This window comes from Schistocerca nitens, chromosome 4 (assembly GCF_023898315.1).
Source record: "Schistocerca nitens isolate TAMUIC-IGC-003100 chromosome 4, iqSchNite1.1, whole genome shotgun sequence".
In the NCBI taxonomy this organism is placed as follows: Eukaryota; Metazoa; Arthropoda; class Insecta; order Orthoptera; family Acrididae; genus Schistocerca; species Schistocerca nitens.
In genome coordinates this window covers 967,743,383-967,770,256 of record NC_064617.1, presented here as the reverse complement: position 1 = coordinate 967,770,256, position 26,874 = coordinate 967,743,383, and the positions used below count along the sequence as shown (strand labels likewise).

Genomic DNA, 26,874 nt, shown 5'->3' with positions numbered 1-26,874 from the left:
CACAATTAAAAGACACTTACATAAAGCTTTCAACCCACTTTCATCAGTAAAAGAGAAATACACACCATTCGTACACACAAGTAAGCACACCTCATACACACATGACTCAGACCAGAATGCTGGAGTTGACAGTCATGTGTGCAAGTGGTGTGCTTCCTTGTGTGTATGAATAGTGTGTGTTTCACTTTTGCTGATGAAGGTTGCGGTCGAAAGCTTTATGTAAGTCTCTTTTAATTGTGCCTGCCTGCAACTTAACTTCTCTTCTTTATGGTAAGAAGCAATTTGTGTTTTCCTTCATTGCTGATATTCCTACCTGGAGTTTCCACTGTTTTAAGGAATAAGACAGTCGGAAAGCAATGATAATTGCTCAGGAGGTGGGTGCATTCAAGGAAATATACACTAACATCTGAAAACTGCAACACCTTGAAGGGTACATATGACAGAAACAAATTTTATGTTGTAGATTAGGTATCTGACAATACACAAATTATTAAGATTACACAACTGTATACTTACTCTTCCTTTGAGATAGACTATGAGATGAAGTCCTAACATGCTGCAGCATTGAGCCTCTAAATATTATGGAATAGAAAACCTCCTTCCACACAGTTTTCATGTAACGCATAAATAGTGATTGTTGGAGCACTGTGACAAACCAGTTGCTGACCTATAATATCTCCGACATATTTGACAGCAAGTATCAGAAGAATATACAGGTCATGGAAACAGTGGCAACCATTTTACTTTGAAAAAGGCTTTCAAATTCCTTGTCAAATGTTGCTGAGCAACATCCTGTTGATATATGGCTTGTGGAGATTCCTGAAGAAGAGGTAGTACCTCAGGCTCATTGCCTAGCATTGCTCATTCTATTCACTGCTCTGCTCTAGACACCTTGACTTATTTGGCTAAATTAGACAAAAGTTCAAGTGTGCTTTGATTCACAGAAAGTGTGTGGTCTCACCTCAATAAGTAGCACTGTGTAAGAGTTCTCCTATATTCTGACATACAGGGTTCTTTTTTTGTTCCAAAAGTTATGAAATATTGTGTAATAGTCTTGAAGGGTAGAAAGAGAACACCTTTGAGTCTTTATGTAGAAACTGAGAGTGATGGTAAAGTTATCTGGTTGCGCATAACAGGTCTAGGTGAGACCAAGTTAACTGCTGGATGTTTTTAATGACCTCCCGACTCCACTGTGACAGTTCTAGAGACATTCAAAGTAAGTTTATTGTCAGTTGTGCATAAGTACCCAGATCATGTAAAACTAGTTGGTGGTGACTTTAATCTACCAAGTATGGATTCATTGCAGGGGGTACAGATAGTCTTGTGACATACGAAGGAGGTTTGGAAAGTTCTCGGAACAGAATAGGAAAAAAGTACTTACATCACTGAAACCTTTTTTTTATTTTTCAATGTAATCTCCTTGTAGATTAATGCACTTGGTCCAGTGATGTTCTAGTGCCTTGATCCCATCTCGAAAACGAGTTTCCTCCAGACCCGCAAAATATTTGTTAACTCCGGCTATCAATTCTTCATCTGAAGTGAATCTTTGTCCACCAAGGAAAGTTTTCACTTTTGGGAAGAGATGGAAGTCTGACGGAGCTATATCAGGTGAATAAGGTGGGTGTGGCAACAATGCATACCTTAGTTCATGTAATTTTTCCATGGCGATGGCACATGTTTTTGATCCAGCATCAAGAGTCACGGCACCCGTTTTGCAGATAAATTTTTCATTTATAATTCTTCAGTTAAAATGTATTATACCCTTTCAGATGATGTCTGCCAAGCATGAGCAATTTCATGCACTTTGAATCGGTGATCCTCCATGACCATTTTGTGCACTTTTGCAATGATTTCTGGGGTAGTGACACATATTGGCCGACCACTATGCGGATCATCATCTAAGCTCTCCCGACCAAATTTAAATTCATATGTCCACTTGGTAACAGTTGAATATGAAGGACCAGAGTGCCCCAGTGTATTGTGGAAATTGGCATGAATGTCCTTTGCTCCGCAAATCACTATGTGGGAACAACAACAGAGCAATGTCACCACCACAGCTCTCTTCCAAGAGCACTGATGTGGCATGTGTTTTAAGGCAACAGACCAATGAATATCATGTGAACAACTCGTTGTGCTAGCACTGACCTCTTGTGGTGATTCCGAGAACTTTTCAAACCACCCTCGTACTTTTGAACATGTTTCCCAACTGTCTTGAGGAGCTAGTTTGGCATCCAACACATAATGGAAGTATCTTGGGCCTTGTAGCTACAACCAGTCCAGACCTTATAGATGGTGTCAGTATAGAGATGAGGATTAGTGATAATGAACGTCATCATAGCAACTACGGTTATGAAGGTTAATAAATCAGTCAAGTGGGCTAGGAGAAAGAACAGATAGGCAGTTGTCAACATCTCTCTTAGAAAATGAGCTGCAGTCATTTAGCTCCAGAATGATGGCCATAGAGGAATTATGGGCAAAGTTTAAACAGACTGTAAATTGTGCTCTGTACAAGTATGTGCCCAAGAAGTGGTTAAGGACAGAAAAGACCGAGCGAGGTGGCGCAGTGGTTAGCACACTGGACTCGCATTCGGGAGGACGACGGTTCAATCCCGTCTCCGGCCATCCTGATTTAGGTTTTCCGTGATTTCCCTAAATCGCTTCAGGCAAATGCCGGGATGGTTCCTTTGAAAGGGCACGGCCGATTTCCTTCCCCATCCTTCCCTCACCCGAACTTGCGCTCCGTCTCTAATGACCTCGTTGTCGACGGGACGTTAAACACTAATTTCCTCCTCCTCCTCCTCCAGAAAAGACCCATCATGGTTTAATAACGAAATTCGGAAAATGCTGAGGAAGCAAAGGCTGTAGCACTCTTGGTCCAAAAGAACAAATGCAAATGACGATAAGCAAAGATTAGTAAAGATTTGTGCGTCTGCAAAAAGATCTATGTGTGAAGCATGCAAGAGTTACCACAGTCATATCTTGTCTAAAGATCTGGTGGAGAACCCGAAAAAATTCTGATCATATGTGAAATCACTGAGCGGGCCTAAGGCTTCCATCCAGTCACTTGTTGGTCAGTCTGATTTGACCGTAGGAGATAGCAAAAGGTAGGCCTAAGTTTTAAATTCCTATTTAAGAAATTGTTCACGCAGGAGAATAGTACAAACATACTGTCATCTGATGATGATGATGATAATGATGATGTTCGGTTTGTGGGGCACTCAACTGTGCGGTTATCAGCGCCTGTACAAAGTCCCAATCTTTACACAGTCCAATATAGGGACTTTCACGAATGATGATGAAATGATGAGGACAACACAAACACCCAGTCCCCAGGCAGAGAAAATGAGCAACCCGGCTGGGAATCGAACCCGGGACCCCATTAACAAGAGGCGTACTGTCATCTGATCATTGCACAGACTCCCCTATGGATGAAATAGTAATAAGTATCTCTGATGTACAGAAATAACTAAAAGACAAAAATCAAACAATGGAAAATCCAGGATGGAATGTAACAATACTGTGAAAAGGAAAGTAGCTACTCACCATATTAGCAGAGATGCTGAATCGCAGATAGGCACAACGAAAAGACTGTCACAAATATAGCTTTCGGTCTGTAAGGCCTTCATCAAAATTAGACGACAAACACACACATACACACTCATGCAAATGCAACTCACACACACACGACTCGTCATGTGTGTCTGAGTTGCGTTAGCGTGAGTGTGTATGTGTGTGTTTGTCGTCTAATTTTGATGAAGGTCTTACAGACCAAAAGCTATATCTGTGACAGTCTTTTTGTTGTGCCTCTATGCGAGTCAGCATCTCCACTATATGGTGATAGCAACTTTCCTTTTCACAATATTGAAACAACTGAAAGAGTTTAAAACAATTAAGTCACCAAGTCCAGATGGAATCCCAATTCAGTTTTACAAAGAGTACTATATTTCATTGGCCCCTTGCTCAGTTTGCATTTATCGCAAATCTCTTAATGAGCACCAAGTGCCAAGCAACTGGAACAAAACACAGATGACTTCTGTATGTAAGAAAATTAAAGAAACGACTCACCAAATTATAGACCAACGTCCTTAACATAAGACTGTTGCAGAATTGTAGAGCATATTCTCAGTTCGAATGTAATATATTTCCTAGAGACCAAAAAGCCTATTCCCACAATTCAGCATGGCTTTAGAAAGCAACGCTCATGCAAAACCCAGCTTGCTCTTTTCTCATAAGATATACTGTGAACCGTGGATAAAGGACACTAGGCTGAGTCCATATTTCTAGATTTCAGAAAAGTATTCAACACCGTACCCCACTGCAGACTGTTAACAAAGGTAAGTGCATACAGAATAGGCTCACAGACATGTGACTGGCATAAAGACTTCTTAAATAATATAACCCAGCATGTTGTCCTTGACTGAAAGTGTTCAGCAGAGACTGGGTGAAAATCAGGAATGGCCAAGGCAAGTGGGATAGGACCATTGCTATTTTCTATATACATAAATGATCCAGCAGACAGAATGGGCAGTAATCTGTGGTTGTTTGCCAATGATATTATAGTGTACAGGAAGGTGTTGAAAATAAGTGAGTGTAGATTGATACAAGATGACATACGTAAAATTTGTAGTTGGTTTGATTAATTACTGTAGAAAAATGTAAGTTAGCACGGATGAGTAGGGAAAACAATCCCATAATGTTCGGATACAGCGTTAGTAGCATCCTGCTTGACACATTCACATCATTTTAACATCTGGGCATAATGCTGCAAAACAGTACGAAATGGAATGAGTATGAGAGGCTTGTGATAGGGAAGGTGAATGCCCAACTTCAGTTTATTGGGAGAATTTTAGGCAAGTGCATTTCATCTGTAAAGGAGACCACATGTAGTACACTAGTGCAACCTATTCTTGAGTACTGCTTGAGTGTTTGGGATCCACACCAGGTTGGATTGAAAGAAGACATCAAAGCAATTCATAGGTGAGCTGCTAGACTTGTTACTGGTAGGTCTGATCAGCATGGAAGTGTTACCAACATGCCTCAGGAGCTCAAGTGGGAATCTCTGGATGGAAGGAGACATTCATTTCGAAGAAAGTTTAGAGAAACAGCATTTGAAACTGACTACAGAAAGATCCTACTGCCGCCAACATACATTCTGTATGGGGATGACAAAGATTAGATACAAGAAATTAGTGTTCATATAGAGTCATATAGACAATCATTTATCTCTCGCTCTATCTGTGAGTGGAACAGGAAAGGAAATGACTAGTTGTGGTACAGCATACCCTCCACCAAACACCATATGGTGGCTTGTGGAATATGTATGTAGATATAGATGCAGAACATAAGGAAATAGTGAGCTGAGCATCACTAAGTTCCAACAACGTACCTATCACAGGCGGAGATTCGGAGAAGCAAATCCAAACTGAAAACTTTTTTATCCACTGGTCAAAATAATTAGGGGAACATGACTTTGGGCTTTTTCCATACTCCATTGAGCAACAATTGAGAACTGGGTATGTTACCAAATTATACCTTTATCTTTCACAACAAAAAATCATTTCATCTTTGACTGCTTACATAAAAAGAACTGAAATGGCTGACAGGTGTCAAAAACGAAGTGGAAACAATCATTCATCTCATCACCCCAGGTACTTTTCGTTGAACTCTGAGAGCTTCAATAATGTGTATGCCCTCTGTGAGAGTTTATACTGCCTGACATCTATGTAACATGCTTCGTATAAGTCTACAGAAGTCAGCCTGTGTAATCCACTCCCATTCTAATAAGATTATAACAACTGATTTTAGCCCAAGAGAGTAATTACTTAATTTTGTGCTATTCTGAACCACACGAGGATTTAAAATATTAACTTAACAAAACATTGTGAAGGATTACCAATGAAAATGTTTCTTGGTGGGGACAGAATAGTGGTGGAAGAGACCCAAGAGTTGGTCCTTTGTGACAAAAGCAGACAGAACATTTTCGTATGTGGAACATCACCACTGTGTGTGGGTGAGATATGGGATGGCTGTGCCAGCTGGCAAGAACTCTTTGGCGCAGTCTGGCAAAGAAGGGACATGATGTCTGTCTCAACTGAGACTCCGACTGCAGATATTGTGTCCAGTGGAGACTTTACTCAAAATTACTGGCTAATTCACCTATGCTGCAAGGATTACATGGGTATTAATCTCTGAAGTAATGATGGCTGCCACTTTCTGTGCCGCATAGAGGAAGACCACCACTATCTTGTAAAACAATCTCTGAATATTGAAAGACTTGCTTGAAGGACCTTTTTGCAAGGGCTGAACATAAATTAATCTCCAATTAGCTATTAAAACAGACAAATGGCTGTACCTTAAAGATGCTTGCATGTTTGGAGAATGACACTTTGAAGGTCATGTCGTGTCAGTAAGCTCTGTGTTGTGTTTGTCAGTGTGTAAGCAGCATGTGATTGAAATGGATGGTGTTATTGTGTCTCTCACCTGTCATGAGGTACATTCTGTCATACGGTTCCTGCAAGCAGAAAGAGTCAGTGCCACCAAGAGTCACTGTGTATGGGGCTGGGAATATAAGTGAATGTTGTTGTGAGGGAGTGGTGCAGAAAATTCAAGGCTGGTTGCACATAGTCCATGATGAAATTGGTTGAAGAAGACATTCAGATATGTCAGGTGAACTAGTGCATCACGCTGATGAAATTGCGGATGTCAGATGTTGGTTCACAACTTCCAAACTTTCTCAAGATGTACCTCAGAGTTCAAGGACAACCCTTTTTAACATTGTCACATAGAGGTAGTGTTACCATAATGTTCACTGAAAGAATAGAGTCTATCCACACATTCCTTCTGTTCCGTGTGACTGGGGATGACATGGGTGCAATACATGAACCCTGAAACTGAGAAACATTTCAGACATAATACACTCTCATTCTCCAAGTCAGCTCAAAAAATTCAAGTAGATCCCATCACAAATTCCCATTACAAATTTTTGGGACCACAAAGGAATTTTGACAAAAGACTTAATGAGAGGAAAAAGTGTGAATAGTTTGACATCACAAGTTCATTCTGAGACTCTTCCAAAACTGAAGGTCAATGCAGAACAAATGATGCTGGATGATTCTCATAGGAATCATTCTCCTTCATGATAATGTGCAACCCCATCTTGTGAATCGTACTAAGGAAAAACTCACACTTTTTGCCTGGCAAATTTTTCAACATACTTCCTATAGTTTGGATTTGTCACCAGGAGATTTTCATCTCTTCCTTAAGATGAAGATCTGGCTGGTTACTCCACACTTCTTTTAGACAAAGAGTGCAAGGTTGCTGTCGACAGCTGGCTGAAGCACCTGGTGGCACCAATCTTTGAAGATGGGATTAATAACTGGTGTCACATTATGACAAATGTTTTAGTTTGGGTGATGACTATGGAGTGAAGTAATAAAACATGTAAGTACAGACTGCATATAAAAAATTATCAGTATTTTTCTTTTTTTAATAGCCAGTTTTTATGAACAGCTTTTGTATTAAATGATCTTAACACTGTAGTAGTGTTTCAGAGTTTCATTAACATAAGCTGCCATGTTTGCTGAGAATATATAATTGTTAGAAGATATTTGAACCTATGAGCTATTAAATCCCTAAGTCATTGCAAATTTTTGACTTCATCCCCATTGCGAACTTTCTTCCAGAGAATTTAATGGGAAATGATATCAGAGTAGGTAGGGAACTCAGTTTTAAAAGAATAGGTCATCACACACAGAATAGATTGTACACAATAAAATAGTTCATAATGTGAGGTAACATCCATGGTATACAGTCACTGTAAAGCAACTTCTAAAGGAAAAGATATTAATGCACAATAGGTGTAAAACAAAGTGTAGGGCTGTAGATAGGGAGATGTTGAATAAAACACATTTTGCTGTCCAGAGAACAATGCATGATGTCTTCAATGACTACCGTAGCAGACTATTGACAAGTGACATTTCACAGAAACCCAAGAAATTCTGGTCATATGTAAAAGCTGTTAGTGGCACCAAAGTTAGTGTCCAGTCCCTAGCAAATGAGACAGGAGCTGAAATTGAGGGTAGCAAAGCAAAAGCTGAAATGCTTAACTCTGTTTTCAAGTTTTCCTTTACAAATAATTGTCTCAATTTAATCCCTATACCACTGGAAAGATGAATGAACTAAGTGTCAGTGTCAGTGGTGTTGAGAAACAGCTGAAATCGTTACAATTGAACAAGCTCCCGCACCCGATGGAATCCCTGTCAGATATTATACAGAATTTTCAGCCGAGTTTGCCCCTCTTCTAACTATAATCTATCATAGATCACTTAAACAAAAGTCCATGCCCAGTTCTTGGAAAAAGGGTACAGGTCATATCCATCTACAAAAAGGGTGGTGTAAGTGATCCATAAAACTACTGTCCAATATTCTTGACATCAATTTGTTGTAGAATCTTATAACATAACCTGAGATCTAACATACTGATGTATCTTGAACAGAGTGACTTCCTCAATGTCAACCAGCATGGATTTCAAAAACATTGATCGTGTGAAACTCAATTCGCACTTTTCTCATGTGACATACTGAATGCTTTGGATCAAGGCAACCAGGTAGATGCTGTATTTCTCCATCTCTGAAAAGCATTTGACTCAGTACCACACCTACTCTTATTGTCAACAGTACAATCAAATGAGGTATCAAGTGAAATTTTTGACTGGATTGAGGACTTTTTGGAGGGAGGACACAGCATGTTTTCTTGGATGGAGAGTCATCGTCAAATGTAGAATTAACTTCTTGTGTCCCAGGGAAGTGTGTTGGGACCCTTGCTGTTCACGTCATATATTTCTGACCTTGCAGACAATATTAATAGTAAAATCAGGCTTCTGCAGATGATACAGTTATCTCTAATGAAGTACTGGCTGCATAAATATTCAGTCATATCTTGATAAGATTTCAAAGTGGTGCAGAGATTGGCAACTTGCGTTAAATGTTCAGAACTAAAATTTTGCCCTTCACAAAGTGAAAAAACATAATTTCCTATGACTTTAATATCAATGAGTCACTACTGGAATCAACCATTGATGCAAATACCTGGATGTAGCTCTTTGTAGGGATATGAAATGAAATGATCACACAGATTCAGCCATGGGTAAAGCAGGTGGTAGACTTCAGTTTATTGGTAGAATACTGCGGAAGTGCAATCAATCTACAAAAGACATTGCTTACAAATCTCTCATGTGACTGATTCTAGACCATTGCTTAGGTGTGTGGGACCTATATCAGACAGGACTAACAGGGGATATTGAATAAATACAGAAAAGGATAGCACAAATGGTCACAGGTTTGTTTAATCCATGAGAGAGTGTCACAGAGATATGGAAGGAACTGAGCTGGAAGACTCTTGAAGATAGAGGTAAACTATCCCAAAAAAGTCTATTAACAAAGTTTCAAGAACTGGCTTTAAATGATTACTCTAGGAGTATACTATAACCCCCTAAATATCGCTCACATAGGGACAATGAAGAGAAGATCAGAATAATTAGTACACACACAGAAGCATTCAAACAAGCATCTTCCCACCCTCCATGAGATTAGATTAGATTAGATTAGTTTTTCGTTCCATAGATCTGTGCTGAGGAGGTCCTCGTGGATGTGGAACATGTAATTTTTATTTTTTTTTTTTTTAATTTTTATTTTTTTTTAAAGCTGAAATAACAATACTAATGGTATGAATATATACAATACATCATTTGTTTCTATTAAAAAATTCGTCAATGGAGTAGAAGGAGTTGGCCACTAGTAAGTCTTTCAGGCTCCTTTTAAACTGATCTTGTGAATGGAACAGGAAGAAACCCTAATAGCTGGTACATTGTGACATACCCTCTGCCATAGATCTCACAGTGGTTTGCAGAGTATATATGCAGATGTAGATGTAGAGCTCACTGAACTCAGTGCTGCCGAGACAACTCAGCTAAATAGACTTCCTGACTACATATAACTGTAACCAGCATAATTTCAAATAATAGACTTAACAGCTTCAACTGCCTTTTGGTTGATGAACTCTGTCACTGTTGTGACTCATACTTGGGACATAGATACTTAATTACTATTTTTTCTCATTAATATCTCAAGAGAGAATTTAATAAGAAGCTTATTTTTTGTCTTGTTCATGTATGTGTTTGGTTCTGCTTTTCCATTAAGTTTTGATTCATCCACAATGTTCTTGATCAAAGCATTGTGTTCAGAGCCCATGTTAATGTCAGATAGTGGACGAAATACTTAATATTTTACTTCACAAGTGTCTCCGACAAATCAGTGTCACACAGTGGAATGTTGTTGTTGTTGTTGTGGTCTTCAGTCCTGAGACTGGTTTGATACAGCTCTCCATGCTACTCTATCCTGTGCAAGCTTCTTCATCTCCCAGTACCTACTGCAACCCACATCCTTCTGAATCTGCTTAGTGTATTCATCTCTTGGTCTCCCTCTACGATTTTTACACTCCACGCTGCCCTCCAATGCTAAATTTGTCATCCCTCGATGCCTCAAAACATGTCCTACCAACCGATCCCTTCTTCTAGTCAAGTTGTGCCACAAACTTCTCTTCTCCCCAATCCTATTCAATACCTCCTCATTAGTTACGTGATCTACCCACCTTATCTTCAGCATTCTTCTGTAGCACCACATTTCGAAAGCTTCTATTCTCTTCTTGTCCAAACTAGTTATCGTCCATGTTTCACTTCCATACATGGCTACACTCCATACAAATACTTTCAGAAATGACTTCCTGACACTTAAATCTATACTCGATGTTAACAAATTTCTCTTCTTCAGAAACGCTTTCCTTGCCATTGCCAGATGACATTTTATATCCTCTCTACTTCGACCATCATCAGTTATTTTACTCCCTAAATAGCAAAACTCCTTTACTACTTTAAGTGTCTCATTTGCTAATCTAATTCCCTCAGCATCACCCGACTTAATTTGACTACATTCCATTATCCTCCTTTTGCTTTTGTTGATGTTCATCTTATATCCTCCTTTCAAGACACTGTACATTCCGTTCAACAGCTCTTCCAAGTCCTTTGCTGTCTCTGACAGAATTACAATGTCATCGGCGAACCTCAAAGTTTTTATTTCTTCTCCATGGATTTTAATACCTACTCTGAATTTTTCTTTTGTTTCCTTTACTGCTTGCTAAATATACAGATTGAATAACATTGGGGAGAGGCTACAACCCTGTCTCACTCCCTTCCCAACCACTGCTTCCCTTTCGTGCCCCTCGACTCTTATAACTGCCATCTGGTTTCTGTACAAATTGTAAATAGCCTTTCGCTCCCTGTATTTTACCCCTGCCACCTTCAGAATTTGAAAGAGAGTATTCCAGTTAACATTGTCAAAAGCTTTCTCTAAGTCTACAAATGCTAGAAACATAGGTTTGCCTTTTCTTAATCTTTCTTCTAAGATAAGTTGTAAGGTCAGTATTGCCTCACGTGTTCCAACATTTCTATGGAATCCAAACTGATCTTCCCCGAGGTCGGCTTCTATCAGTTTTTCCATTCGTCTGTAAAGAATTCGCGTTAGTATTTTGCAGCTGTGACTTATTAAACTCATAGTTCAGTAATTTTCACATCTGTCAACACCTGCTTTCTTTGGGATTGGAATTATTATGTTCTTTTTGACGTCTGAGGGTATTTCGCCTGTCTCATACATAGTGCTCACCAGATGGTAGAGTTTTGTCATGACTGGCTCTCCCAAGGCCATCAGTAGTTCTAAAGGAATGTTGTCTACTCCCGGGGCCTTGTTTCGACTCAGGTCTTTCAGTGCTCTGTCAAACTCTTCACACAGTATCTTATCTCCCATTTCGTCTTCATCTACATCCTCTTCCATTTCCATAATATTGTCCTCAAGTACATCACCCTTGTATAAACCCTCTATATACTCCTTCCACCTTTCTGCCTTCCCTTCTTTGCTTAGAACTGGGTTGCCATCTGAGCTCTTGATATTCATACAAGAGGTTCTCTTCTCTCCAAAGGTCTCTTTAATTTTCCTGTAGGCAGTATCTATCTTACCCCTAGTGAGACAAGCCTCTACATCCATACATTTGTCCTCTAGCCATCCCTGCTTAGCCATTTTGCACTTCCTGTTGATATCATTTTTGAGACGTTTGTATTCCTTTTTGCCTGCGTCATTTACTGCATTTTTATATTTTCTCCTTTCATCAATTAAATTCAATATTTCTTCTGTTACCCAAGGATTTCTATTAGCCCTCGTCTTTTTACCTACTTGATCGTCTGCTGTCTTCACTACTTCATCCCTCAGAGCTACCCATTCTTCTTCTACTATATTTCTTTCCCCCATTCCTGTCAATTGTTCCCTTATGCTCTCCCTGAAACTCTCTACAACCTCTGGTTCTTTCAGTTTATCCAGGTCCCATCTCCTTAAATTCCCACCTTTTTGCAGTTTCTTCAGTTTCAATCTGCAGTTCATAACCAATAGATTGTGGTCAGAATCCACATCTGCCCCTGGAAATGTCTTACAATTTAAAACCTGGTTCCTAAATCTCTGTCTTACCATTATATAATCTATGTGATACCTATTAGTATCTCCAGGATTCTTCCAGGTATACAACCTTCTTTTATGATTCTTGAACCAAGTGTTAGCTATGATTAACTTATGCTCTGTGCAAAATTCTACAAGGCGGCTTCCTCTCTCATTCCTTCCCCCCAATCCATATTCACCTACTATGTTTCCTTCTCTCCCTTTTCCTACTGACGAATTCCAGTCACCCATGACTATTAAATTTTCGTCTCCCTTCACTACCTGAATAATTTCTTTTATCTCGTCATACATTTCATCAATTTCTTCATCATCTGCAGAGCTAGTTGGCACATAAACTTGTACTACTGTAGTAGGCATGGGCTTTGTGTCTATCTTGGCCACAATAATGTGTTCACTATGCTGTTTGTAGTAGCTAACCCGCACTCCTATTTTTTTATTCATTATTAAACCTACTCCTGCATTACCCCTATTTGACTTTGTATTTATAACCCTGTAATCACCTGACCAAAAGTCTTGTTCCTCCTGCCACCGAACTTCACTAATTCCCATTATATCTAACTTTAACCTATCCATTTCCCTTTTTAAATTTTCTAACCTACCTACCTGATTAAGGGATCTGACATTCCACACTCCGATCCGTAGAACGCCAGTTTTCTTTCTCCTGATAACGACATCCTCCTGAGTAGTCCCCGCCCGGAGATCCGAATGGGAGACTATTTTACCTCCGGAATATTTTACCCAAGAGAACACCATCATCATTTAATCATACAGTAAAGCTGCATGTCCTCGGGAAAAATTTCGGCTGTAGTTTCCCCTTGCTTTCAGCCGTTCGCAGTACCAGCACAGCAAGGCCGTTTTGGTTAATGTTACAAGGCCAGATCAGTCAATGATCCAGACTGTTGCCCCTGCAACTACTGAAAAGGCTGCTGCCCCTCTTCAGGAACCACATGTTTGTCTGGCCTCTCAACAGATACCCCTCCGTTGTGGTTGCACCTACGGTACGGCCATCTGTATTGCTGAGGCACGCAAGCCTCCCCACCAACGGCTAGGTCCATGGTTCATGGGGGGACACAGTGGAATATGAATGGGATATAATGGGTGTGGCCATGGCTAATACAATCCTAGGAGACCAGTGCTGCTGCCAAGCATTACAATGCAAACTGAGAGGAAATGGCATGTCTCGCAAAATATTGTCAGCAGGATCTTACCCAATAATTATGACGTTTACATATACATATAAATGATTACTCTGCAATTCACAGTTAAGTGCTGGCAGAGGTTTTATTACAATACCATCAAGCTGCTTCTCTACCATTCTAATCTCTAACAGCATGCTGGAAAAAGAAACACTTCAATCTTTCAGTGTGAGTTCCAATTTCTCTTATATTATTACTGTGGTCAGTTCTCTCTATGCAGGTGGGTGCCAACAAAATATTTTCGCACTTTTGGGAGAAAGTTGGTGATTGAAATTTCATGAAGAGAGCCTGCAGCAGGGAAAAACACCTTTGTTTTAATGATTGCCATCTCAATTTGTGTATCATATCTGCAGCACTTTCTCCCTTATTTCACAGTAATACAAAATGAGCTACCCTCCTTTCAACTTTTTCAATGTTCTCCAACAGTCCTATCTGATGCGGATCCAACACCGCACAGCAGTGCTCCAGAAGAGGGCAAGCAAGCACACTGTAAGAAGTTTCTTTAGTAAACCTGCTAGTTTTCTGAGTGTTCCACCAATAAATCGCAGTCTGTGGTTTGCTTTCTCCACAACATTATCTACGTGACTGTTCCAGTTTAAGTTATTTGTAATTGTAATCCCTAAGTATTTAGTGCTGATGTAGATGACTTCACACTTTTCATGCGTTTAATAAAGTGCCACTTTTTGCACCTTGCAGATATCTTTCTAAATCATTTTGCAATTCATTTTTATCATCTGATGACTTTAAATGATGGTAAATGACAGCATCATCTGCAAACAATCTATGAGGGCTGCTCAAATTATCTCCTAAATCATTTATGTAGATCAAGAACAACAAAGCACCCACAACACTTTCTTGACAAATACCAAATATTATTTCTATTTCACTCTATGACTTTCCATAAGTTATTATGAACTATGACCTTTCTGACAGGAAGTCATGAATCCAGTCACCCAACTGAGATAATACTCCATAGGCCCGCAGTTTAATAAGAAGTCACTTTTGAGGAGCAGATCAAAAGCCTTCTGGAAATATAAAAATATGGGATCAATTTGATGTCCTCTGTCAATAGGACTCATTACTTCATGAGAATAAAGAGCTAGATGTGTCCCACAAGAATGATACTTTCTGAATCTGTGTTGGCTATTTGTCAAGTAATCATTTTCTTCTACGTGATTCACAAGGTCGAGCATAGTATATGTTCCAAAATTGTATTGAAAATTGATGTTAGTGATATGGGTCTGTAATTCAGCATTTTAAGTGGGTATTGGTGTGACATGTGGAACTTTTCTCTCTTTGGGTACAGATCTTTCTACAAGCAAGTGGTTTTGTATGATTGCTAAGTATGGAGCTATTGTATCAGCATACTCTGAAAGGAACCTGACTGGTATACAATCTGGACCAGAAGCTTTGCTTTTGTTACATGTTTTAACTTCTAAATTATACATGTTGGCATTTGTTCTTGATTCTAATACTGGAATATTTACTTTGTCTTCTTTTGTGCCGTCTCTAATGACCTCGTTGTCGACGGGACGTTAAACACTAACCACCACCACCATCTTCTTTTGTGAAGAAATTTCAGAAAATCCGGTTCAGTAACTCTGCTTTAGTGGCACTGTCAGCAATAACATCACCATTGTTATCACGCAGTGAAGGTACTGATTGCACCTTGGCTCTAATGTACTTCACATACAAACGAATCTCTTTGGGTCTTCTGCCAGATCTTGAGACATTGTGGAAACTATTAAAAACATCTCACATTAAAGTTCATGTTAAATTTCAAGATTCTGAGAAACCTTGCCAACCTGGGGGATTTTGCACCTTTTTCGTTGTTCTGACCTGTTTTGTGTATGATGGGGAACAATACCATCTCTTATTAATTTATTTGGTATATATCTCTCAACTGCTGTCAATACTATTTCTTTGAATTTAAACCACATCTGATCTATACTTACATAGCCAGATTGGAAGAAGTGTACACAGTCCTTTAGGGAGGTGTTCAGCAAATTCTTATCTGATTTCCTTAAATAGATTTATTTGCATTTATTTTTGGTGGATTTGGATGTTACGGTATTCAGTCTAGCTACAACAACTGTGTGGTCACTAATCCCTGTTTCTGTCATGATGCTCCCAATTTGGTCAGGATTCTTTGTTGCTAAGAGGTCAAGTTTGTTTTCGCAAACATTTACACTTCAAGTGGACTCTTGAAACAGTTGTTCAAAATAATTTTCTGAGAAGGTATTTAGTATGATTTCAGATAATATTTTGTGCCTGCCACTGACTTTAAACATGTGTTTTTGCCAACATATCAAGGGTAGATTGAGATCATCACAAACTATAACTTAATGAGTGGGGTAACTATTTGAAATGAGACTCAAGTTTTCTTTGAATTGATCAGCAACTGAATCATCTGTGTCATGGGGTTGGTAAAAGGAACCAGTTATTAATTTATTCTGGTTGTCAAGTATAACCTCTACCTACACTAATTCAAAGAAAGTCTCAACTTCAGGTTCACTATAAGGTAAACTACTTCTAACAGCAATGAGCAGTCCACCATCATTGGTATTTAATCTATCCTTACTGTATTTTGGTTGAATTTATTTCCAGCTTTCACCAGCTTTCCATACCTGGTTTCTATGCCTACTCTCATTCTGCGTTCGTCCTGCACCCTTTGAAACTGAAACTCTTTCTGCTATTTCCCAAGACCCTCTAACCTAAAAAAAAACTCCAAGTCCTTCCACACAGCCCCTGCTACGCACATAGCCACTTCCTGTATAATGGACTGTTGGCTATTTAATGGAACCTAGAGACCCACCACCCTATGGTGCAAATCAAGGAATCTGCAACATACATGGTTGCAGAATCCTCTGAGCCTCTGACTGAGACCCTCCACTCTGTTCCAAAGGACCAAAGTCGGTCCTGTCGATGATGCTACAAATGGTGAGCTCTGCCTTTATCTGGCAGTCTTCACTACTTCAGCTAGGTTCCTGAAACCACAGAAAACCTCTTCCAATCCAAAGCGACACACTTTGTTAGTACCAACATGAGCAACTACCTGCATTTGGATGCATCTTGTGCTCTTCATGGTATCCAGAAGTACCTGTTCCACATCTGGAATGACTCCTTCCATTATCCAAACAGAGTGCACACTGGATTCCTTTGCCTCCTTCGCAGCCATAGCCTTAAGGGACCCAATTACACTCCTAATGTTAGAACTGCCAACTACCAGTAGTCCCACCCTTGTGATTGCCCAGACCTTGCAGGCAAGAAGATTCCTCTGTAACAGAGGAGAAACTTCATCTGGCTAGGGATAAGCCACAGATAGTGCCCGAAACCCATTCATCACATGGAGCACGGAGGCCACCCGATGAGCCCATTGGATAGTCCTTCACTGCTAGCCACAGCTCAGAAGGACTTTTCTCGACCATGGGTGATGTATCAACCTCAGTGTGTGCATTATCAGGAGGTAGCCACAGTAGTAGACCAATCGGGGGACCCACGGGTTTGGCTGGACGTTCCTCAGATCACCCCGTCTGGCTCCCCACAGTGATGCCCATTGGCAACAGTCTCGAGCTGTGTGACCAAAGCCACTGCCGCCTGGAAATGTGAGTGATGGGTCACCAACTCTGCTCACATCCGAACACAGCAATCACAGTTACTAATCATACTAAACACAGCCTGATAAAAAGTTGAAACTAAAGAACATTGACGAAATGTAAATCAAGTTGCTTCTTATGAGAATCTGTGTCAACTCAAAACTGATGATGAGCTGCTGCTGGTATGAGAGCTATCACTTGCCTGGGTAATCTAACTACTATAAGCGACTCTTGAAACACAAAACAGACACATAGTGCAACGCACAAAGGTGACCAGTGCACCTAGACACAAAGCACGTGCTGATCCTGTGAAAGTGTTTCTCAAGCACATGTGTAAAGTTGCAGACATGGGTTCATTCAAAGAAAGGACAAGACTTAAGGAAAGCTCACACTATATTTATCATGAAACTACATTATGCCTTAAAATCATAACTCACTTAAGAACTTAATATTATAATTTCCATGCATGTGCATAATGAAGTAGAAGTGCTTTGACTTACATCAGTTTCAGTTAGGAGCTATTGCTATTCCCTACACTTTCTCTCTGTTTCCCATGTGAATCCAGTTTATAAGTCCTCTTCTTTATATCTGAATATTATAGCCTATATTCTGAATATTACTCATACAGACTCTAATGACAATGTTCTATAAGCACCTCGTAGGATAGAAATAATATCACTTGTGTTGCATGCAAAATTCTTACTGGTTGTCCCTGCCCCAGTTTATGTGCCCGAACACTAGCTATGAATGTAACTATAGCAAACAGTATTGACTTCGTTTTATTTCACCAACTGGAAAAAGACCATTGAAGGAACCAAAATATACCAAACACATCCATACCACACACAGTCAGAAGAATAATGGAAGAGGCTCACAGCTCATTCACAGCCAACACTTTAACCCTCAGCTTTCCAAAATCTCAAATTATGCAGATCCAAAAAATAAAAATGGCTGAAAGTTTCCAGAATCATAGATCAATGGGCATACTCTGCATGACACTCAAAGTTCCAAGGTATACAGATAGATAATAAACCAAGGTGCAACCAGCCTATTGATAAGTCAATCAAAATGCTCAGTTCTGCCTGCTTTGTACTCAGAGATCTCTCTTACTGTGTCAACCTTCAGACAAGACTATCATACTTTCACTCAGTTCTTTCCTATGGCATAATCTTCTAGGGCATTGCAACTAAGGTGAAAAAGATGTTTATTCTACAGAGGTGTGCAATAAGAATATTGTGTTAAGCTGATAACCAAACATTTTGCTGAAGCCTCTTCAGGGACCTAGGGGTCCTTACACTTACATTCTAATACATACATTCTGTAATGACATTTGTGCTTAATAACAAGAGTGAACTTAGCAATTCACAACCACACTACTAGAAGCAGAAATAATTTTAGCTGAATATGATCATTAGGACTATCCTGCATGAAATACAAACTGATTCATGCAGAAAAGCCTTTTGTATGCTAAAAACATTGACATTTCCATCCATATACATATAGAGAAAAATCATTTAATTAACAAAAGGCAATACATAACTAGAAAAAATGCAGATGTTCATTCATGTGACACAAGAAATAAAGACCCACTGAGAAGTACACTGCAGAGATTGAGAGATCTTGAAAACAGTCCTCAGTACTTAGGTGCGCGACTGACAAAGAGTCTTCCAAAGAGTCTACACGACAGCATGAGAGAAAAGACATTCTAAGAAACTTCCAAAGGATTATTTAGTGCAAAAAGAATTTTATGTAGAGGTTTGTATGTGTAAATGATGAGGAATGTTTTTATTACCTGTACATATTTATTGTAATCACCTGAATAATTGTATGGATCATATTTTTTTGTATGACTGTTGTGAAATCACCTGAGTTAAAGAACATGTAAACAACTTTAAGATCTAAATATAAATCAAAAGCAAAATTTTATACAACATTACTATCGCATTTGCCAATTTGATGTTCTGTATTGTAATATGTAGATTCAATGTTTTAAGACATTAAATTAAGTTGATTTGTCCTATATTACAAGTTCAGACTCTGTACAATACATAATCAAATATTCTGGTACAAAAATCTGTGATAGGTTTCCAGTGGACAGCAGGGAGGAAATTGAAAAATCCCCCTATGTTTAACAATATTTCTGAATACTTGGCTCAGAAATGTACACTATGTGATCAAAATTATCTGGACACCAATCTCAAAATGCCTTACAAGTCCTTGATGCCCTCCGTCGGTAATGCTGGAATTCAATATGGTGTTGGCGCACTCACAGCCTTGATGACAGCTTCCACTTTCACAGGCATACGTTCAATCAGGTGCTGAAAGGTTTCTTGGGGAATGGCAGCCCATTCTTCATGGAGTGCTTCACTGAGGAGAGTTATAAATGTCAGTCAGTGAGACTAGTATGAAGTCGGCATTCCAAAACATCCCAAAGGGATTCAAGTCAGGACTCTGTGCAGGCCAGTCCATTACAGGGATGTTATTGTCATGTAACTGCTCCATCACAGGCCATACATTATGAACTGGTGCTTGATCGTATTGAAAGATGCAATTGCAATCCCCGAATTGCTCTTCAACAGTTGGAAGCAAGAAGATGCTTAAAACATCAATGTAAGCCTGTGCTATGATAATGCACACAAAACAACAAGGACTGCAAGCCCCCTCCACGAAAAACACGACCACACCATAACATCACCACCTCCCAATTTTGCTGTTGGCACTACACATGCTGGCAGGTGATTTTCACTGGGCATTCGCCATACCCACACACTGCCATTGGATCACCATATTGTGTACCATGATTCATCACTCCACACAACATTTTTCTACTGTTCAATCATCCAATGTTTATGCTCCTTACAACAAGCAAGGCATCATTTGGCATTTACCGGCGTGATGTGTGGCTTATCAGCAGCTGCTCGAGCATGAAATCTAAGTTTCCTAATCTCCCAACTAGTCCTTGCAGTGAATCATGATGCAATTTGGAATTCCTGTGTGGTGGACTGGATAGATGTCTGCCTATTACACATTACGACCCTCTACAACTGTCAGTGGCCAATGTCAGTCAACAGATGAGGTCAGCCTGTACACTTTGTGGTGTACATGTTACTTCACATTTCCACTTAACTATTACATCAGGAACAGTGGGCCTAGGGACATACAGATGTATGACACAAGAGACACCCAATCACTTGACCACGTTCGAAGTCCGTGAGTTCTGCAGAGAGCCCCATTCTGCTCTCTCATGATGTCTAATGATTACCGAGGTCAGTGATACAGAGTACCTGGCAGTAGGTGGCAGCACAGTGCACTTAATATGAAAAACGTATGTTTTTGGGGGTGTCTGGATGCTTTTGATCACATAGTGTAATTTCCGCCTAACTCTAATACTTGTACCAGATAGATTCTGAGGTTTCCAGTATATAGACAGCTAATAGTCATCTCTGTTAACATCTGTGGCATTTTTCAAAGTAGCTGTTTTTCTCTTAACACACATATATAAAGTAACCTAGAAGTAAATGCCATAACTATCAGTTTCAGCAATGGAAAGTCCAGGAATGAATAGCAATAATATCACAAAAATGACAGATTGCTGCTCACCACGTAGAGGAGATACTGAGTCACAGACATGCACAACAAAAAGATTGCTATACATTTGAGCTTTCAGCCAAAAGGCCTTCTCTGCAGTAGAAAACAAACATACATTCATACAAGCACAACACTCTTAAACGACCACTGTCTCTGGCCTGTGAGGTCAGATTGTATGGCGAGAGACAAATGTCATGTGTGTGTGAGTTGTATGTGCAAATGTGTGTGTGTGTGTGTGTGTGTGTTCTACATTAGAAGAAGGCCTTTTGGCCAAAAGCTCTAATGTATAGCAACCTTTTTGTTGTGCCTGTCTGTCTCCTCTATAAGTTTACTAAAACATTTTTAGGGATGCTCATGACCCCATGACCTCTTTCTCTCCCTCCCCACCCAGCACCAATCCTGCATCCACACCTGCTATCTGCTGATGTGGGTCTTTCATGCCATTAAGGAGCTGTGAACTTACACAGAGTCCAACAAGATTTATTTAATTATTGTGCAAGGGCAGCTTTCAGTCCAAATCAGTTTCTTTCACATTATGTGCACACTACGCAGGCTTGATACAGGATAATTCCAGAAAGGTGATGCAGATAAATGATTTGTGAAGCACTGATGCTAGGGCAGAATTGTGCAGAGAGGTGGAAGAACTGAACCTGAGTATGAATCATATCCAAAACTTAAAGGATGGAAATGGTGAATGTCTGAACTGAATTTGACGCTTGTCTGGATGAATGAATCTCAAAGCATCCAGAGAGTAATGACATGACTTGAACCAATAGCAGTCATTGTTATTATGAAAAGGGTGACTACATTTACAAAACAAAGTCAGGCTTGTGATGAACATACAGTAAGCATTGAGACACTGAATCAAAGTTCCTACTGCCTGCTCTTAAACAGCCACTTTCAGTACTGTTATGGCATTACCTCATGTTTGATGGACTGAGAATGGCTGGGGAAATCTGTAGAGCTCAGAGCAACATCTCAACACCAATGAAAAGTTGATGGTGTGAAATATTAGAGAGAAGAGATCTTGGAAGAGCTGGAGCAACTACAAAAAACAGACTATATATAGAAAAATTTACACTCCCACAACAACATGATTTCGCTGGCAAACTGGTTGACAACTGTGAGGAGGCAAATTGAGTGACTGAGAATGAGATTAGGCTACAAGTGACAATGAATTTTGATACTTACATTGCTGCACAAGATATGGAGTATTCCATGACTCTGTCATAACACAAAGTTATTCCAAAATGTATATTAACACTCTTTTAGAATCACAACATGGAGTAAAGAGTTGACATCTCTTGAATACAGTATATGAGCACAGTAAAGGTGGTTATGACACTTTGAAAGAACAATGCAATTTCTATTCTCTAGAGAGAGCTACAAGATGTACAAAGACAAAGGAAACAAGTGTTCAGGATAAGCAATGATGACCACTTGCTCCATAATTTCTGGAAATGGTCCTTGAGGGCCTTTGTCTAAAACAGCTGCAGGAAAGGTTGATGGGACTGAATTGCAGCTAAACAGTATGATTACTTTGCTTGATAAGCAAAGGAAGCCGATTTAAAAGAGCAAAAAATATATTTTACTACTCTCCCTATTACAAAACATGAGTTAATGTGTGTCACACAATTGAACTTACATAAAATTAGCTCCATGAGAAAACTCTACCTAATTTTTAAAAGCTGAAATATTTCTCCCCCCCCCCACCCCATCCCCCCCCTTCCCACACCCATCTCCTTAATGGAGGTAAGACAAACTATGATGTCGTATTGCATGAGCTATGATATGAAAACATTAAAGCTGTTCCATGTTCCTTACAAATTATCTAACATGAAATAGAAGATATCCTTGTGTAATTCCACCAGAAGCTTACAACCATGAGCAAGTTCAGGAAAAGAAAAGTAAAAGATGTGGAATGCAACAAATCTTTAGTATTTATGACTATTTTTCTTAAACTGAATGACACTTGCAAACTGTAATGCATTATTTACTATTAAACACCAAATTGAAGAACCCCCCCAAACACAACCACAGCCACATAGCTGAGTGCTTAATGAAGACCCCCCTCGTCCACTCCTATTAGTATTTTCAGTCTCTTACAGATTTTAATTGGAAGCTTATTCTTCCCCACCCCACCAGTCTCCTCAGACTGATGCTTGTCTTAAATTTCTTCTAATTCCAGAATTTGAACAGGCTATCTCTGGGATTAAATTACTATATTTGCATGAATTAATGATCTCAGCCATGAAAGAAAGCAATGTTATATAAATTAGGCCTGTTGCACAGAAAACTCTTCAGAAACAGATCTCACCTTTCTACGATTATATCCACCTGTGTTAGCATTAATGGGACATTGATTACAGCCTTTGCATATTATTATTGTTATTTCTTTACTTTCTCAGACGTTAAGTCTGGTTGAGAATGGAAAGTGATGCGGACCTTGATCAAGCGTCACTTCCTATTAACTGTACGGTATGTGTTATATTGCATTTAGGAACTTTCGGGTAATTGAACATGTATCAATAATTACGGATTTCTGTAGTTGTATATATATGTTTGGATGTAGCTGTATTGCATTGATGTACTGGTGGATATTGTGTGGTATGACTCCTGTAGTTGATATTATAATTGGTATGATGTCAACTTTATCCTGATGCCACATGTCTTTGACTTACTCAGCCAGTTGGATGTATTTTTCAATTTTTTCTCCTGTTTTCTTTTGTATATTTGTTGTATTGGGTATGGATATTTCGATTAGTTGTGTTAATTTCTTCTTTTTATTGGTGAGTATGATGTCAGGTTTGTTATGTGGCGTTGTTTTATCTGTTATAATGGTTCTGTTCCAGTATAATTTGTATTCATCATTCTCCAGTACATTTTGTGGTGCATACTTGTATGTAGGAACTTGTTGTTTTAAAAGTTTATGTTGTAAGGCAAGCTGTTGATGTATTATTTTTGTGACATTGTCATGTCTTCTGGGGTATTCTGTATTTGCTAGTATTGTACATCCGCTTGTGATGTGATCTACTGTTTCTATTTGTTGTTTACAAAGTCTGCATTTATCTGTTGTGGTATTGGGATCTTTAATAATATGCTTGCTGTAATACCTGGTGTTTATTGTTTGATCCTGTATTGCAATCATGAATCCTTCTGTCTCACTGTATATATTGCCTTTTCTTAGCCATGTGTTGGATGCGTCTTGATCGATGTGTGGCTGTGTTAGATGATACGGGTGCTTGCCATGAAGTGTTTTCTTTTTCCAATTTACTTTCTTCGTATCTGTTGATGTTATGTGGTCTAAAGGGTTGTAGAGGTGGTTATGAAATTGTAGTGGTGTAGCCGATGTATTTATATGAGTGATTGCTTTGTGTATTTTGCTAGTTTCTGCTCGTTCTATAAAGAATTTTCTTAAATTGTCTACCTGTCCATAATGTAGGTTTTTTATATTGATAAATCCCCTTCCTCCTTCCTTTCTGCTTAATGTGAATCTTTCTGTTGCTGAATGTATGTGATGTATTCTATATTTGTGGCATTGTGAGTGTGTAAGTGTATTGAGTGCTTCTAGGTCTGTGTTACTCCATTTCACTACTCCAAATGAGTAGGTCAATATTGGTATGGCATAAGTATTTATAGCTTTTGTCTTGTTTCTTGCTGTCAATTCTGTTTTCAGTATTTTTGTTAGTCTTTGTCTATATTTTTCTTTTAGTTCTTCTTTAATATTTGTATTATCTATTCCTATTTTTTGTCTGTATTCTAGATATTTATAGGCATCCGTTTTTTCCATCGCTTCTATGCAGTCGCTGTGGTTATCCAATATGTAATCTTCTTGTTTAGTGTGTTTTCCCTTGACTATGCTATTTTTCTTACATTTGTCTGTTCCAAAAGCCATTATTATTATTATTATTATTATTATTATTATTAAGTGTTTTTATATGTTTATTTATTAGCCTTTCAGCACGTTTACCATGCAGTTGGCTTCATCAAAAGACATTTTACATATCCATAAAAGTATAGTTGTCACTAATTTTTACATTATACATTATGCATATATAATATTATTATTATTACTCTTTTAGGCTGTCTTTTGGGATAATAATCCAGAGTGAAGATCTATAGGAAATTGTTCACTATGGAAAACTGAGCAACATACTGAGTTATGTGGGGACACAATCATACATGCCAACAAATCACCCCTTCATTCCTTCCAAAAGACTGTAGAATATATACCAAGAAAAATTCAAAATTAATTTTACAATAATAATTCATCTCCAACCATACACAAATGATTTTTATAGTCAAGACAAAAAATTGTAACAATGTGTCAACTGGTATGAAGTGTTAAAATGCTAATAAATCATAAAGCTCTGCTTCCTTTACTACAGTAGATTTCAGTGCCCCTTACCTGTAAGCATTCCTGATGCAAATGACCAATAACTTGTTGACTCAGAGAATGTAGAACACGAGGTGAGCAATTTGATGGTCCAGGACCCATCAACAGTTTTTTAGGTACATTTAGTGCCTTTAGCAAACTTTTTGGGGGTTCAATCATGCCACTAGGATTCATCCTTCACAGAATTGCTGTAGGTCACTTTCTTCTCAGACTCTCACCACACACTGACATATCTTTGCTCTTGAATATTTATGAAGTCTGAGACCGAGCACTTATCAGCTTGACCTGTGACCTATTTTCTGTTTACATATTGTATAACTACCCGACATTGACACTTTTTGATAAGACAGAAATAGAACTTTAACATCTACACTACTGATTACATTTCACAAGTAATGCAATCATTTGCAATTTTGTGTAAATACCAAGAAAGTCCAGAAGCACTACACTTTCTTTGTGAAATTTGTTGCAGACACTATGCGATAAAATTGTGTATCGTGTTCTGCATTTTATGCTGCATAGTTGTATGTGACGGTTTATATATCTGTAATAAGGAATGGTTGATTAAACAATAACATGAGACAGGTGCTGACATTAAAGTGAAAATTCAGCGAGTTTATTTATATCATCTGTTACTTCTTATGCAGTGTTGTCTCATTACCCTTGTAGATTGAAAAATGAAGACGTGTTCAGTTACTTCATCAAAACATTGTTTCTTTTTCCATAACTTACAAGAATGTATTACATAGCATGAATCAGACTTCAAGCCATGCAGTAATAGATGACAACCAGAAATAAGGCAACTATGAAAAACATTTGAAGATTATGGCTTAATGACATCAGGCAATAGCTTTCTATTTACTGTATTTCATTTTAAAGATGGACGTAGTTACATAACAAAGAAAACAGAATAAATTTATCTACATAAGAGTAGATCACGACTCATTGTTTGAATAAAACAAAAATGGAGTAACAGACTGGAATACCGAGCGAGGTGGCGCAGTGGTTAGCACACTGGACTCGTATTCGGGAGGACGACGGTTCAATCCCGTCTCCAGCCATCCTGATTTAGGTTTTCCGTGATTTCGCTAAATCGCTTCAGGCAAATGCCGGGATGGTTCTTTTGAAAGGGCACGGCCAATTTCCTTCCCCATCCTTCCCTAACCCGAGCATGAGCTCCGTCTCTAATGACCTCGTTGTCAACGGGACGTTAAACACTAACCACCACCACCACCACTGGAGTACAGTGGTTTACATTCAGCTATGCTCAATTTCTCTCTCTCTCTCTCTCTCTCTCTCTCTCTCTCTCTACCTATCTCATTTGTAATTGAATTATTAGAAAATGAGCATAGACAGGCATTAAAATCTATTGACAGTGTTGAACTGAGTGTAGCCATATGAACAAGAAGTTTAACAATACAAAAGTTAGGCATGCTGCATAGGGAAACATAGTGACTGTCTTTTAGGTTATTTTGTATATATAACTATATATAATAAAAATATTATGAAAAGGATTTTTGCTAGTCACCATATAGCGGAGATG

General features: G+C 38.8%; 1 protein-coding gene across 1 annotated transcript in view; it reads right to left on the bottom strand.

The window, feature by feature from the left end:
- The window catches only part of LOC126253650 (alanine--glyoxylate aminotransferase-like), a 97,739-nt gene extending 72,172 nt beyond the window's left edge, over window positions 1–25,567 (bottom strand). Inside the window, exon 1 of the mRNA XM_049955158.1 lies at window positions 25,344–25,567. Within this exon, the coding sequence (XP_049811115.1) occupies window positions 25,344–25,505 (162 nt within the window). The 5' untranslated portion in view covers window positions 25,506–25,567. The remainder of the gene's footprint in view (window positions 1–25,343) is intronic.
- Between the last annotated feature and the right edge of the window lie 1,307 nt (window positions 25,568–26,874).